At 45.3% G+C, this 15,242-nt stretch overlaps 1 protein-coding gene across 2 annotated transcripts in view; it reads right to left on the reverse strand.

Moving 5' to 3' along the window:
• The window catches only part of LOC119654448 (UNC93-like protein), a 110,912-nt gene that overhangs the window by 11,497 nt on the left and 84,173 nt on the right, over window positions 1-15,242 (reverse strand). For both annotated transcript variants that reach the window (XM_038059850.1, XM_038059851.1), the window contains exons 5-6: window positions 9,889-10,048; window positions 1,095-1,362 (exon numbers count right to left, since the gene is read on the reverse strand). In XM_038059850.1, the coding sequence (XP_037915778.1) occupies window positions 1,095-1,362; window positions 9,889-10,048 (428 nt within the window). The remainder of the gene's footprint in view (window positions 1-1,094; window positions 1,363-9,888; window positions 10,049-15,242) is intronic.

The raw sequence follows: 15,242 nt of genomic DNA on the forward strand, positions 1-15,242 counted from the left end.
TTTAATGAGTGTGAATCCCACACGCGCCGGCTATAGTTCCGCCGTTCGGGCGGCGGAGCTGCGGCGGACGTGTCTTTCTCAGATTTTCCACCTCCGTGTACGCATAAAAAAAAAGAAGCAGGCTGATGTATACCATCTACTCCAACACCTTCGCCTTAGTGTCTAAAGGACAGATAGGGCGATATGAAGAGGGCGGACCGGGCGGTTTTTGGGGCTTCGGTAGCAGAAACAACCTCTGCCTTTTCCACTGAGGGGGAAACACTCCTTCGACCATGTACGATTCAAATGTACTTACGAAGTATGCGGGCCAGCTTTTAGCAGCGTTTTGTTCCGAATCCCGTCCAATCCCGGAGCCTTATTGTCCCCAATTTGTCCACAGATCCCCCGTAGTTCCTCCTCGGTGCCTCCGGGGATTGGGAAGACGTTCTATTGGACCATTGGATGAGGTCCACTTTCTTCCTGTTGTGGGAAAGGTACACTTCAAGACATCAAAGTGGTTTTATCGCTAAAGGCCACACCAAAAAACTCTTTTATTTTGTGGGAGTAACGAATCCTCTTTCATTGGTATCATGCAAACAGCAACCTTTTCATTTCTATATCAAAACAAGGGATGCATCCAGCATGAATATCTCTTACAAATAATGGGGAGTCACTTTTCAGTGGAAGTAATGGTGAATACCCGTTTGTATATTTTAGCACCTGTTCTCAGAAATTAAATTCTCTGTAAACTCGTTAGTTTGTTAGCTTCTCATCAGCTCAATGCCTCATTACGGTCCCAATTTCGGTAATAAGAAGCAGGCAAGGTGTTTTCCGCTTGCGCTCGCTCAACCTATCCGACTAGAAATCCAGTTATCGTACTTTGCGAACTTGTGCACATAAAAACATCCTCACTACAGACATGTGCACTAAAAAACAGTCGTTTGACTTCCCTCGCTATCTCTGGCAAAAGTCACAAATTAAATTAATTATGTACTCACCAACTTGAAAGGAAGCTGCTCTGAATGCTCCCCACTAGACGCATCCACCCACCCAATTCAGAAGGAGCCGAACACCAAGATGATGTCTGCTGAACCTGGGGGTGTTATTTCACTTACCGTTTACATTCACCAGCCAGACTCCGTCTGCAATTCCCCAAAGTGCAGCCATGATACAGTACGTCATGTAATCATTTGCGACCGCAATCCATTCATGCATCCAGACAAGTAACGAGGCGTGAAGAACAAAAACAGCTATCGTGATGGGGATGCGTCCCAATAATTTTGCTAGAGCTCCAGCTAGCCCGGCCGCAATTGCATTAGCAACACCGAAACATATCATCACGTAGCCAATTCGGGAAATGCCCCAGCCGCAAGCGACGAATGACTGGAAAATAATGAGAAAATTGATTTAGTCCGGGTTTCGTCCTGTCGATTAAACAATTTCAAGCTGTTTAGACGGAAGCAGGCACCCTGCGATTTGGTTAGAAGTCAAGGATGAGAGCGTGAGTTCTGGGACGTTTTTCACAACTAGCGTATGTTTTGTAGTGAAAAGCAAGACAAATTAGGAAAATGGATGCTTTAATTTGATTACAATCTCTCTCTCTAGCTCTGTAGTCCTTTTTGTTAAGGGCTGTATCCTCGCGCCCGCATGTACTTTCCATTAGATGATGTTGATCGATTCCCTAGCGGCAGACAGAGATGGGTCCAAAAAAACAACAACCCCCATTATTGAGAATCATCACAAATGTTGCAGCAAAAACCTCCCCAATAGCTTTCCGTAGGGTCGTCTGGCCGAGTAACATAAAATCAATCGTAGTATGTCGTTTAAATTTACCATTTGCAACAGTTGCTCGGGAACGTGGGATGAATTTCAAATAACAGAAGGATATGGGGCAAATTTCAGCACGTCAACCATATCAGTGTCCATTCCCCCACAAAGAAAATACATTCTGAAGCGAGGTAGAGTGTGAACTGAACTGATCTCAGCTAACTATGAAATCAACTTTTAATAGTCCAAAAGACGACAAGGACCAACTCGTTGCTCGTCATGTGACCCCAGTAAAAACGTCATCCCCCTACGAATCATAGTCAGACAGTCTCAAGGCCAGTCATTGATGGACGACTGGATTAGAAAATGATCAGCATTAGTACCTAAAGGCCACTGTCGTGATATGTCACACTTGGGATCTAACAGCAGCCATATAGGAGGTGTATTATGTTACTGGTAGGCAGCTCTGTGTGAATCACTTTGAAAGGCCAGCGTAAATTGGCTATAAAGCATGTGGACTGCTACTCTGCGACATGAAGAATTTATCCGGGATACAGAGCTTAGTGTCGAAACCAACCAGGTAATCGCCGGATTGCACCTAAGCGCGCCCTTAAGTATCCGGTCCATACGCTGCACGATAAGGTTCCTTTGGAGGTGTGTCAGCGTCTACGGACTGAACGAATGTGGTGATAAAGTCCTTCACAAATTGTTTTTCCTTTTTGGTGGTGATCTCCAGCGAAAGGCCAAAGATTGAGACTCAGTTTTCGAAAAGTGCTTTCGGGCTAGCCTTAGTGTTCCGCAAAAGTATTGCTTCTGGCCAACGTACTTAGTGGTCGTAAGGCAAGTTGTACCAGCGGCAACTTGATCAGTTCGATGTGGATATCATCGAAACAGTCCACCCATGTTTTGAAGTTCCGAAGTTCAACGAGATTGTGGTGATGGATTTCAGACAACTGGCGTGGTACGCATTACTTCGTTCAGCAGGTGCCAAAAGGCTTCAATGACGGTCGACGAAGGAGTGCGACTGACAGGTATAGATCAAGTGCATCATTGAATTTGACGTAGTAAGTCGAGTGGTCACCATGATCAAGCTGTTGAAGTTTAAGTCGCAGATTAGTCACGGGGAGAGGTAACTGATCGTTCTCGGCTTGGGCCTCACTGATATTTCGTGATAGTAGTAGATTTTGCGACGGACTCTACTGTAGATAAAGAGTAGGCAAGGGTGCTTTTTGGCTGCTGAAGACACCGTCGCTGATGCTCTCGTGTGGACTCAATGCGGATATCAAAGTGGCTAATGAACTTGAGCTGCCTGCTCGGATACTGGGAGGCCTTACTCGAGCCTTGTGTCAAAACAAATACAAAGTGACGATCCCCCAGAATGCAAAAGCTTGATTGGCACCAAAACTGCTAAGAGGTTGTGGTCATAGGTCGATCACTACTATTTAACAGCTTCTGGGAAAAAAAAACACAGCAGAGCCCAAGTTCCGTTGGGTCGCTCTTGGTCAAGTAACAGCCTGAACGCCCACTCGCGAAAAACAAACGGTTGCGTCGGTGCCACTTAAAGTGTTAAAAGGGAGCCTCGGCGTCAGATGGCCAATTAAATGCTTTCTTCGTGATACAATCGTTGAGAAGTATGTTAGTAGTGGCGGTATAATTTAGCAGAAGAAACGACTAACCTAAGCTGAGAACTTGGGGAGCTCACAAATGGCTTGTGTTTTTTACCACCTTCACTGACGTTATAGTTGGCGAAGATTACTTCCGATGGCCAAAGTTAAAATTTGCCCCAGCATCGGTTAGAAAGATATGAAATCAGTCATGTAAAAGTCAACTGACGCAAGTTGACCAATACATGTTTGGGCAAAAGTGAGGTGTACTGGATCGAAAACCTTTGAGAATGATGACACTGATTAGAAAGTTGGTACAGTGAAAGAGATTGGTTGCAGGAAACCCCAGTTTTACAAAGTTGTGTTGCTCCTTAGTTCTAAGATGCTCCCTCTACGATTACCTACCTTGTCATGGTGAGGGAGCTCAGTAAGGAAGATCCTCCAGGAAACGGGAAGTGACACCTGAAACCAAGCGGTAATCAAAATCCCAAGCCAAGGTGTGACTACCGTGGCGAGGGCTGAATGGTCACAGGGGTTAAGATGTGGCCGTAAACGGTGAACTCTGGGTACCAGGCGACCCCCAGTTTCAACTAGCCTTGCCTCGGCAAAAAGGGGCTCTGCCGAGATCGACTTACTTTCCCCGGAGAAATTGAGGCCATGGCAGCCAACTATGAAAAAACAAAAAAACAAAAACATAAACCTATAAAGCAAACACAATTAAACTTCGATCGCGATGATCCAACCCCGAGTGAAGGGGCAACCCTGAGCTCATCAATGGAGAACCTGAGTCTAAACTCAGATTCCCCATTTATTCAAGTGGGAACCAATTCAATTGGGACCCAGTCCTTAACGGAGGAGCCGGAGCAAACCGCCTTCGGGCAAACCGCCTTCGAGCAAACAGCCTCCGGGCAAACCGCCTTCGGGCAAACCGCCTCCGGGCAACGCACAACCAAAGAGCTGTGCCGAGGTTGAGGGGAAAGGAGCGTCCGGGGCACCTGCGGCTAAGGGGAAACCGAAGCGGCAGCGGTCCTCGGACGATCATAACTCTTCGACACAAAAGGCAGCAAAGATGGCTCGGCCGCCAACGGCTAGGCCTTCATTTGCAGTCAAGGCTATCGAAGCCGATGGATGGGTCCTGTATGACAACTCTAATCCATCAGGCTACGATGCTGAGCAGTGCGAACAGCTTAGGAGGAAACTCCGCGCAAAGCATTAAGCTTTGCTTTGAGTCGGCAGGTGTATACCGTAAAATGTTACGGCTGAACTTCGCTGACGAAGACACGAACGAGTGGCTCAGGCAGTACTGCTGCTCCCTTAACGATGTGTGGGAGGGTGCGTGACTAACCTTGAAAAGGGTCACTGAGCTTCCATCGATCAAAAAGTGCTTTCTCTGGCTTCCAGAAGAAGGGCGAAATGGTGTTGGGGTTCTGGAACAACATGGTGTACAGAACAAGCTTAACACTTCCACCTGGTTGCTGCTAGGTAGCAAAACAGGAGAGAGAACCTATAGGCCGGGAAATTTTCCCACTATCAGCGTTCCCGAACCTGAAGTTAAGAAGGTTTGGGAAAAATCTGGTTGCCGGCTCTACTATGGGCTGGGGACCGTCACGTTACAAGTGTCGGCTCCTAAAACCATTGAAGGGGGCATGCAGCCCCCGGCATCTACATCTGAAACGTAGATGAGGTGCCACGTTTCCCAAGTAAATTTGCAGCATTGTAAAGCGGCGACTGCACTTATCAGTCGTCGGATCAATAGCTGCAAGACATTTATAAACCTCATACAAGAACCGTGGGTTGTTAGTGGGGCAGTCAGGGGCCTAAACTTCCAACCTGCTGACCTATTGTATGCCGATGGAAGCGATCGACCCCGCACCTGCATGGTAGTCTCCAAAGACTTCCAGGCTAACCTGGTTAACGACCTATGTGATGGCGACACCACATCGGCTAAACTAACCGGAAAAAGTCAACAGGCAGATAAAGAGATACTATGGTGCTCTGCATATTTCTCCTACGACGCAGAAGAGGTTCCCAGTGGCACATTCATCAAAGCTATCCAATATGCCAAAAGTAGAGGCATGGGGGTAATAGCAGGATGTGATGTCAACGCTCACCACATATGCTGGGGAAGTTCCAACATCAATGCAAGAGGATCGAGACTACTGGAGTATCTAGTAGGAACCGATTTGCAGATCCTAAATGTGGGTAATGAACCCACTTTCTTCAACGTGGTCAGGCGAGAGGTCATCGACATCACGGTGGCATCTCCTGACATCGCGGCTCTGATCGGAGAGTGGAGAGTATCAAACGATATCACACTCTCGGATCACAGACGCATTGATTTCGTTATGGGCATGGATCCACCTCCACCCACTCCTTTTCGGAATCCAAGGAAGACAGATTGGGTAATGTATCAAACAGAATTGAGCGCCCGAGTCACGATCCCTGGGAAGCGCATCAAATCCATTGCTGGAATTGAGAAGACAACCCAGATGATCACAACTAGCATGAGAGAAGCTTTCGAAGAAAGCTGTCCACTCAAGATGCCAAAGAAGAGTAAAACACCATGGTAGAACTCGGATTTGGCAAAACAGAGGAGAACAACAAGAATGCTCCTCAATCGTACTCTGAAGTGTGAATCAAGCACTAGCTGGAATCGCTATAAAAAGGCACAAAAGGCTCTAAAGAAGAGCATAAGATCGGCTAAACGATCATCTTGGAGACGCTTTTGCGAAGAGACTAACTCTCTTGAGGCAACCTCAAAGCTGAAGCGGATTCTGGTCAAAGAACTGGGTTATTTACGTTTACAGAATGGGAAGTACACAGAAAGCGATGAAGAAACGGCAAATCATTTGCTTGAAGTACACTTCCCAGGTAGCATCCAAAATCTAATCTCGAGGCCAACAGGTGCATACAGCCCTCAACCGAGAGACTGGAATCTGGCATGCAAAGTAGTATCACTGTAGCGAGTGAAATGGGCATTTAACTCGTTCCATAGATACAAGTCTGCAGGTCCGGATGGCATCATCCCTGCACTAGTAATAGAAGGAATGGATGCCGTGGGTCTACATATTCGGAGTATATATCGCGCATGCCTAGCACATGCTTATATTCCAATTAAATGGCGGGATGTTAAGGTGTTGTTCATTCCCAAACCAGGAAAATCCACTTACACAGACGCAAAAGGCTTTCGACCGATCAGCCTAAAGTCCTTTCTGCTAAAAGGACTGGAAAGACTAGTAGATCGGTTCATAAGGGATACACACATTCCTAAGTGGCCACTTCACCATAGGCAACACGCCTACCAAAAAGGCAAATTCACGGAGACAGCACTCCATGAACTTATGGCAAAAATTGAAAAGGCGATGTCCAAAGAAGAATACGCCTTAGGCGCATTCATGGACATCGAAGGTGCCTTCAATTATGCCTCATTTGCAGCAATTTGTGATGCGGCAAGACAGCATGGAATCGAACCGCTGCTAATCAGTTGGATCCTTCACATGCTACACATTAGTGGAGAAAAATCCACATATCGGTCGGCCAGAAGTCTATTGAAGCAGGATGTCTCAGGGGCTGCCCACAGGGAGGGGTTCTCTCTCCACTGTTATGGCTCTTGGTAATGGATACCCTGCTTTGGCTGTGTGGACAAAAAAGTCAGTATATGACCGCTTGAATGCAACTCTGCATGTAATCCACAGCTGGCGCTTCCGCAATGGACTCACGGTGAACGCTAGGAAGACTGGACTAGTTATGTTCACTAGGAACGTCAGGTGGGGCAGCTATACGCTATCCACCTTAGCAGGGGCGGAAATCCAGGAAGCGCAAACTGTTAAGTACTTAGGAGTACATTTCGACTCCTAGTTAACGTGGAAGCATCATATCCAGGAACAATACCAGAAATCCTGCAGATTGCTCTGGTGCTGTAGGAATGCGATAGGTAAGACCTGGGGACTTTTACCCAAGTGGATATACTGGATGTATACATCCATAATAAAACCCATTTTGATGTATGTATTCATCGCCTGGTGGCCAAGACTGAACTTTGCTAACAGCAGGAAGCTGCTAACGCAGATTCAGAGACTTGGTTGCCTAAGTATTACTGGAGCAATGAGTACTACGCCGACTGCGGCACTGGAAGCTATCCTAAATTTACCCCCCATTCACTTGGAGGTGAAGCAGAAAGCGGCCAACGACGCATATAGGCTCGATACCATTGGGGCGTTGAAAGGCGGCCAATCCAACGGGCATGCGTCTATCTGGATATTCCTCGAAAAATATCCGGCAGCCCTGATGCTGACCGATCATATGGTTGCCAGATTCGTGTTTGGAAAGACATACACTTTCGTAATCATCGAAAGAGAAGAATGGTCGACAAGTGGCCATGAGTTTTTTCAGATTACAGACCTAATAATCTTCACCGACGGGTCAGTCATGGAGGACGGATCGGGCGCAGGAGTGTTCTCGGAGAATGCGATTATAGAACTGGCCCGACCCCTCGGAAAAATCATGACCATATTCCAGGCGGAGATATATGCCATTTCATTGGCAGCAGAAGAATGTCTGTGACAAAAATGGAGGGGTCGCACCATTCGAATCTGTTCCGACAGTCGGGTGGCAATATCAGCACTAAATGGCAACAACATATCATGCCAGTTGGTGTGGAGTTGTTATCAGGTGCTGCTGAAACTTGGCCGACTGAACGAAACATTCCTGATGTGGGTGCCGGGGCATTCTAACATCCCCGGTAATGAGGAGGCTGATAGACTGGCTCGCCGAGGGTCTGGATCCACAATGGTGGGGCAAGAATCAGCTCTTGGAATCCGACCATCTACTGTCAAGTCTACTCTGAAGGATGAAATTGCAAGGATTCACGCAGCCGAGTGGAGAAATTTGGACTCTTGCAGGCAAGCGAAAATCCTTGTGAAAGAGCCTAGGGCCACTAGAGCGGCATTTTTGGTGTCCCTTAAGAAGCGGGACATGAAAACCCCAGTAGGGCTTTTGACGGGACACTGCCCCTTAAACTACCATATGGAAAAGATTGGGGTAGTGGTTTCGGCTGTGTGCAACCAATGTGAGGAGGGGGAGGAGACGGCCCTGCACTTTTTATGCAGCTGCGCTCTTCCCTCTAGGTCGTTTTCGGCCACTTAGGATGATCGTTTTATCATCCTATTTCCTTTAGATTCATTACAGCTTAGCAGCCAAACTTTAAAAAATGTTCCGGGAAGACGGCTTTACGGTTTCTTACCAGGGCAGAGGAAAATCGTCAAACGCTTTCTCACCTCACATTTTTTAAAGTTTGGGTGCTAAGCCTTAATCCTAAAAAAGAGGGAGTATGCTGTTCCCCATTTGGTCCGGTCCGACATCAAGTGAATGCGGACTTAGGACAAAATATGTTCAGCTCTGGCCAAGCTTTGGCCCAAAGTATGGGCGGGTTTACTCTCAATATAATTCGCAGTCATGTTGTAGAGGTGAGGTAGCGTTCGACGATTTGTTTCTCTCCTTGTAAGAAACCGTAAAGCCGTCTTCGCCTAACATTTTTTACTGGCTATGCTTTACAATTGAATTCACCATCACAGAGTTGCCGACGAGTGGGTCCCTCCAGAAAAACATGGTGAAAAATAGTAGAGGAGGAGCACAGGCATGTCGGGAAGACCTGATGGAAGCTGAACCACATTTCTGCGAAACGGCAACGCAGTCCAGAGCTCATCCATAATCTTCTTTAAAACTCGTCCCATTCGCGCAGTGTGGAGGATTTTCTACTGCTGAAGGATATCCCGATCTCGAAAACGACTAGTTTTAATACTAGGGGATCAGTGCTTCCCATTCATATGAGGGCAGATATCGGCATCGGGGGTATCATATTACATTACTTAGATATCATTATAAGGACTTCATGATAATTTTTTACTGTGAATATTGCAAATTAAAGAGAAGCGTGAAAGCGTATTACTTAAAACAGAAATTCAAATCAAAACTTCGCTCAATCCCCCACGGGCTATTTCTTATTGTGCGTATATCCCTTTTCGATATTTTCAATTTGGTACTAAAGATTGCACCATTTTCTTTCCTTATATTCTCTACTCCTATTCTTTCTACTCTGCATTGTTGATCTAAATATTACAAGTTCTCATTTACATAATTACCCACGATAAACAATCTAATTCACGGTATCGGGAAGTCATCATAGTCACTTGAAATATTTATTCTCTTGTATTATTACCTTCACGTGATTACATCAAATTGCGCTAATTGAATAACAGCCACAACAAATATATGAATGGGACAAGAATACTAATTTCAGGTGAATAATAAAGTCTCATTGGAAATTCGAATAATTTTCAACGGTTTCTATCGTATTTCAGCAATTCACGAAACTCGGGAGAGTAAGGCAAATTACCTGGTCTGTACGAACTCAGGTGTGTGCTAATGAATTCTAGAGGAACCCATATAAAAGCCTCGTGATACACACGTACATGCCGTACAGAATTCAGTATTTAGCAGGTAAACCTGGGTTCATTTGCAGTCACTTCGCTACACTTACCGCAGTGAAATCAACGGCAACGAAGGCCTCCTCGGCTCCAATAAACATCGTAATGGGTAATAGTAAAAGTTGATACTTTTCGGATAATAAACGAACCGTGGATGCTAACAGCTTACAACCAGAGGCTGCTCCCTCATCTCGTCCTCGCCTTACGCCATACCTGAAATGAGACAAAGCAGAACGGTTCGGTGATAAAAAACAGAAACGTGAAATTGCTTTAGTTTCGCCTGTTCGGGGCCAAGTGCTGCAAAAGTTATATAAAGGAGCATTTAAGGAGGTTGTTATGGGATTAAAAACGACATGGGTTCAGGGATGAAACTACTTTACATAAAAACAATGAAGTGATGCAAAAACAAGGGATGCGGTTAAATGGCACTAAAATAATTGAGAGCAAGGGGAAGACGGTTAAACTTTTATTGAAGAATTGTCTCCTTCAAAGTTCCAGATGTTGAATGTAATCTGGAGACTACCGTCTGGATGCTATGGGTTACGGAATCTGAAATATCCTACAAGAGGTTTTCAGAAAAAGATGTCCAGACTTACTTTAACATCTTTCGTATCTTAACAAATAAATGAAACCTGCGAGTGTCTAATCGTTTGTCTTAATGGTTTGATGACCGTACGAAAGAATTGAGCCCCCAGAGCAATAACAATGATACCTCGGGTAAAAGCTCTCTGCAACATCCTTTCAATTGGTAGTCCTTTCGGAGTTTCTCTTGTATCTAATCCTATCATCTTTACAGTATTCAAACAAATTTAAGATTATGAAACACGTCCCTTTGAAATGAGGTGAAACATCTTTCTAACTTTCTAGTCTATTAATTGACCCCCGTCGGAACGAGCAAAGAAGTCCCCACCAGGGATGCAAACAGAAATTCGCCCACTAAAGAAAAAAGATATAGAAATCTTTTGCGGAATTATTGAATGTTGCTTTCGAGTATTTCGAGTCTATGACTTCAGGAGATATTTGGGATTAAGGATATACGGAGATGGTGCTAAAAGCAAAAGTTCAGCTTAACAAACTACGCTACTTTGCCATACTTATGCACTTTGGTGTTAACTACTTTTGCGAAAACTTTCGAAAAGGATTAATGGAGTATTTCCATTAACTGCAGTGCAGGGCAACTAAATCCCTTGGAATTGCACCTTGGATAAATTGACTTTCAAAAGTGAATGGTTTTCTTCGTACGTGCTCTACCATTTGCAACTTTTCTTTACTAGAAATTATTAATAGTACAACATGAGCTTTTGTGACTTTAAAAATAATTCAACCACTAACCACACTACCCCTAACACCACCACTAGGATTATTATATCAAACCAGATGGGAGTTAGCCCTCCGTCCTTTACCAAGATTCCTTGAGAAAAAAATTCCAGAGCTCACTTTCTACTGAGGCAGAAAATGTTGCTACTTAGGTCGAGTTTAAAGCTTTTTTCTGAAACAATCTTTTAAGAATTTTAATACAACCCGACACTTATTAGGGGGGAGGGGATTATATCTTTTATATTTAGGCGGGTGAGCCACCTGCAAACGCACAAGCGTGACTTTATCTTTTGATTTATTGTTCGTGCAGAAAAAAATAGATTCAAAGGATGAAATGGTTGCTCGAGAAAGTGAAAGATATGAAAACAATTACATGTTGATATTTAATCATGTATGTTACTGTGTAAAACCGTTAATTTCAATTTAAATAAAGTGAACACAATCTTCTGCGCTATATTCGCGGAACGACTTTCGAAGTTTTCGTACTGAAAATAGCGATGAAGCGTAGAATGTAATCAGAATCAACTGTCGGATTAAAGCTCGCAAGGGTAAGACACCCCCTCATTACTTCAGAAACTGGTTCCGGATAGGACCAAGATTTCGCTCGAAAATACGAAACCTTGCAATAGTACAGAGTTAAGTCCGCCATCCACGTATAGTTCGACCTGTCTGATCAGTTGGATCCTTCACATGCTAGAGTGGAGAAAAATCCACATATTGGCAGGATATCTTAGGGGCTGCCGGCAGAGTGAGGGGGGATGGGGTTCTCTCTCCTCTGTTAATGCTCCTGTTAATGGATAAACTTCTCCAGCAGGACAAAAAAGCTTTGAAGCAACCATTTATGGACGATCTAGCCGTAATACTTACCAGCTGACACAAACAGTCAAGTATTTAAGAGGACATTTCGACTCCAAGTCAACGTGGAAGTACCATATTCAATGCAATATTATAAATCTTGCAGATTGCTCTGGTGCTGTAAAAATGCGATAGGTAAGACCTGGGGATTTTAACCAAAACGGATACACTGGATGTATACATCCATAATAAAACCCATTTTGATGTATGCATGCATCGTCTGGTGGCCGAGACTGAACTTTGCTAACAGCAAGAAGCTGCTAACACAGATTCAGAGGCTCGGTTGCCTAAGTATTACTATGAGTACTACGCCGACTGCGGCACTTCAAGCTATCCTAAATCTACTCCTCATTCACTTGGAGGTGAAACGGAAAGCAACCAACGAAGCACATAGACTCGATACCATTGAAGCGTGGAAAGTCGGCCAATCATACGGTCATGTGTCTATCTGGAAATTCCTTGACAAATATCCGGTAGCTCTGATGTCGGCCGATCATATGGTTTCCAGATTCGTCTTTGAAAAGACATACACTGTCTAATAACCAAAAGAGAAGAATGGTCGATAAATGTCCATATCAAACTGGCCCGTTAACCCGCTGGGGAGTTTCGTCCCCACGTACTCGAGGAGGGTGATCAGACCCGAGTCTGCAAGGGACTCATCTGAAGTGGCTCTGCCAGGAAGCCTCACCGGAGGTTATCTGGTACCATGGGAACCGGGATGACCCTCTGAGAGCATGTGCTCCAGGAGAATTCCTGGAGGATGTGCTCTCGGCCCGGTTATTTGCGGTTGGTCCCCTAGTGGGAGTTTCATGGTGGTTGTGGTTATGCCTACATCGCGGGCAGAGCTCCTCGGAGCTCGAGTGTGGAGTTGCGCTGTACAACTCGGGTGCCGTACTCCTTAGTTGCGGCAGAGGTGTTAGATCATATCCACTAGTATAAATGCTGAGCCTGCACTCAGTATAAACCAGGACCGCTGTGCTTGCATGACGGGGCTCTGATTGTGGTCCCAAAATCAATCCGTGACCGAAGAGGACCGTGGGATTATGCCTTCACGGTAGGTACTCACGTTAAACCCCCAGGACTTTCATCAAACTGGCCCGGCCCCTCGGAAAAATGCCAACCATATTCCAGGCGGAGATATATGCCATTTCAGATAGCAGAAAAATGTGGGCGACAAAAATGGAGAGGTTAGGCCATTCAAATCTGTTCTAACAGTCAGGCAGCATTATCAGCACTAAACAGCAACGACGCAAGCCCGTTAGTGTGGAAATGCCGCTTAAATTTGGCCCATTGAACGAAATATTCCTGATGTAGGTGCCGGGGGATGGGGAAGAGAGCAGGGGAGGAGACTAACAGACTGGTTCGCCGAAGTTCTGGATCCACAATGGTGGAACCAGAACCAGCCTTTAGCACTCGGCCATCCACTGTCAAGTCTACTCTGAAATTGCAAGGCTTCACGCAGCTGAGTGGAGAAATTTAAACTCTTGGCGGCAGACGATAAACCTTATGAAAGAACCTGGGGTCGCCAGAGCGGCATTTTTTTCTCCCCCCTTAAGAAGTGAGAGACGAAAACCCTAGTAGAGCTTTTAATGGGAGACTGCTCTTTAAATTACCATGGAGAAAAGGTTGGAGTGGTGGTTTCGACTATGTGCTGTCAATGTGAGGAGGAGGAGGAGACGGCGGATCATATGGAGGAGGAACTTGACTGATTGCCACATCGTGGAAGCTGATCGGTGAAAGTGAAAGATTGAAGGTTCTATTGATCGCTACGTGTGGAAAATTTCGGGAAGAGCAAGGTAAAATGCGGCACCACCTTCTTGTGGTAGTTTAATATTACACTAAGAATGGTCAGCGCACGAATATGGAAGCTATGGATGCAAGTGGTAAGAAATCACAGATTTGGAATATACCCATGACTATGAACAGGCAAGTTGCAGCATGAGGCACGGATTTTTGACTAATTCATATTTCCCGCGGAGAAATGTGTGGAAGATAAGCTGTTCCCGTTAGTGGAAAGCTTATATTGATGCCTCTGGAGCAGCCAACGAAAATGAAAGTAAGGAAACTCTCTTTTCTTGAGGAGGGCACTGCTGCTTAAATCGACCAAAAAGCAGAAAAGTAGTAGAATGAAACTTCCGCTACCCAAGTGAGGGAACTATAGGTTAAATCCTACCTGTGAGAATCTTCTCTTTCACTGCTGGTGATGTTTACACAACTGGTCTAATAGCAGTATGTGAAAATAGAGCCATGCGAACCAGCCACAGTGGATCTTCGAAGGCTCCTAGTCGTTGGCAGAGAAAGGCACTGCTGGAAAAGACGAAAACCCTTATGAAAAGAACATAGACGACACTGCAGGCCCAGGTGTGGTGATGTCTAGAGAAAAAAGACGCAAGCCTGCAACCTCGGTGAGACCCAGATTGAACGCAGCAGACTCCTCGGTCAGCGGTAATGCCCCCAGAATCCATGAGACCAGCACGTCTGTGGGGGCAACGCTTTATTTTCCTCCGCACAAGAGCTATTCCCACCGGTGTCCCGGGAGGTGATCAAATCACCGAGAGAGAAATCAATGAAGGAATACTAACACGAAAGTGGGAAACAAAGGTGCGTATACGACAGCTACAACTTCCCTTCTGACCGCAGCGGAGAAGTTTCTTCTAAGGATGGAAAAATGTCGGAGGAACAATTTGCATCGTTCGGCAATGCCACTAGAAAATAATATTAAATCCTGGACCGAAGCCGAGATTTAATAACCAAGGTTCTCGTGATGGGCTCCTCCATTTGGAGTGCACTGACAACGCCGCCTTGAAGTAACTCCAGCAGGTAATCCCAGCTTTTTGTTCTAGTGGTCAGCGCAAATTGGCCTTTGTAAAAATTGAACTGTGCAAGTAAGAAAATATTGGATGTCGGATACTTGACGCTCGAAGGAAAGTAGGGAGTATCATTCGCATGCTAGATAAGCAGAAAGCGGGCATTGATTTGGAACACAAGAAGGTTAAGTTCATGAATGCCAGGATGGAAAAATCCACAAACGTGGAAGGTTTCAGTTTGGCCTTCAAATTAGGCTAAAACAGTCTGGGTGTGCTTTAGGACAAATACAGTCATCAATTCATTGACGATACAGTACGAGAGAAACCTGGTTACTCATCGACGTGCCATACACTTCCAGCTGCTTTCTATGATATTACGTATAGGTCTACGCTAATGACTATAATCATAAAGGTTGGTCAAATCAATA

Source organism: Hermetia illucens, chromosome 4 (assembly GCF_905115235.1).
Source record: "Hermetia illucens chromosome 4, iHerIll2.2.curated.20191125, whole genome shotgun sequence".
Taxonomy (NCBI): Eukaryota; Metazoa; Arthropoda; class Insecta; order Diptera; family Stratiomyidae; genus Hermetia; species Hermetia illucens.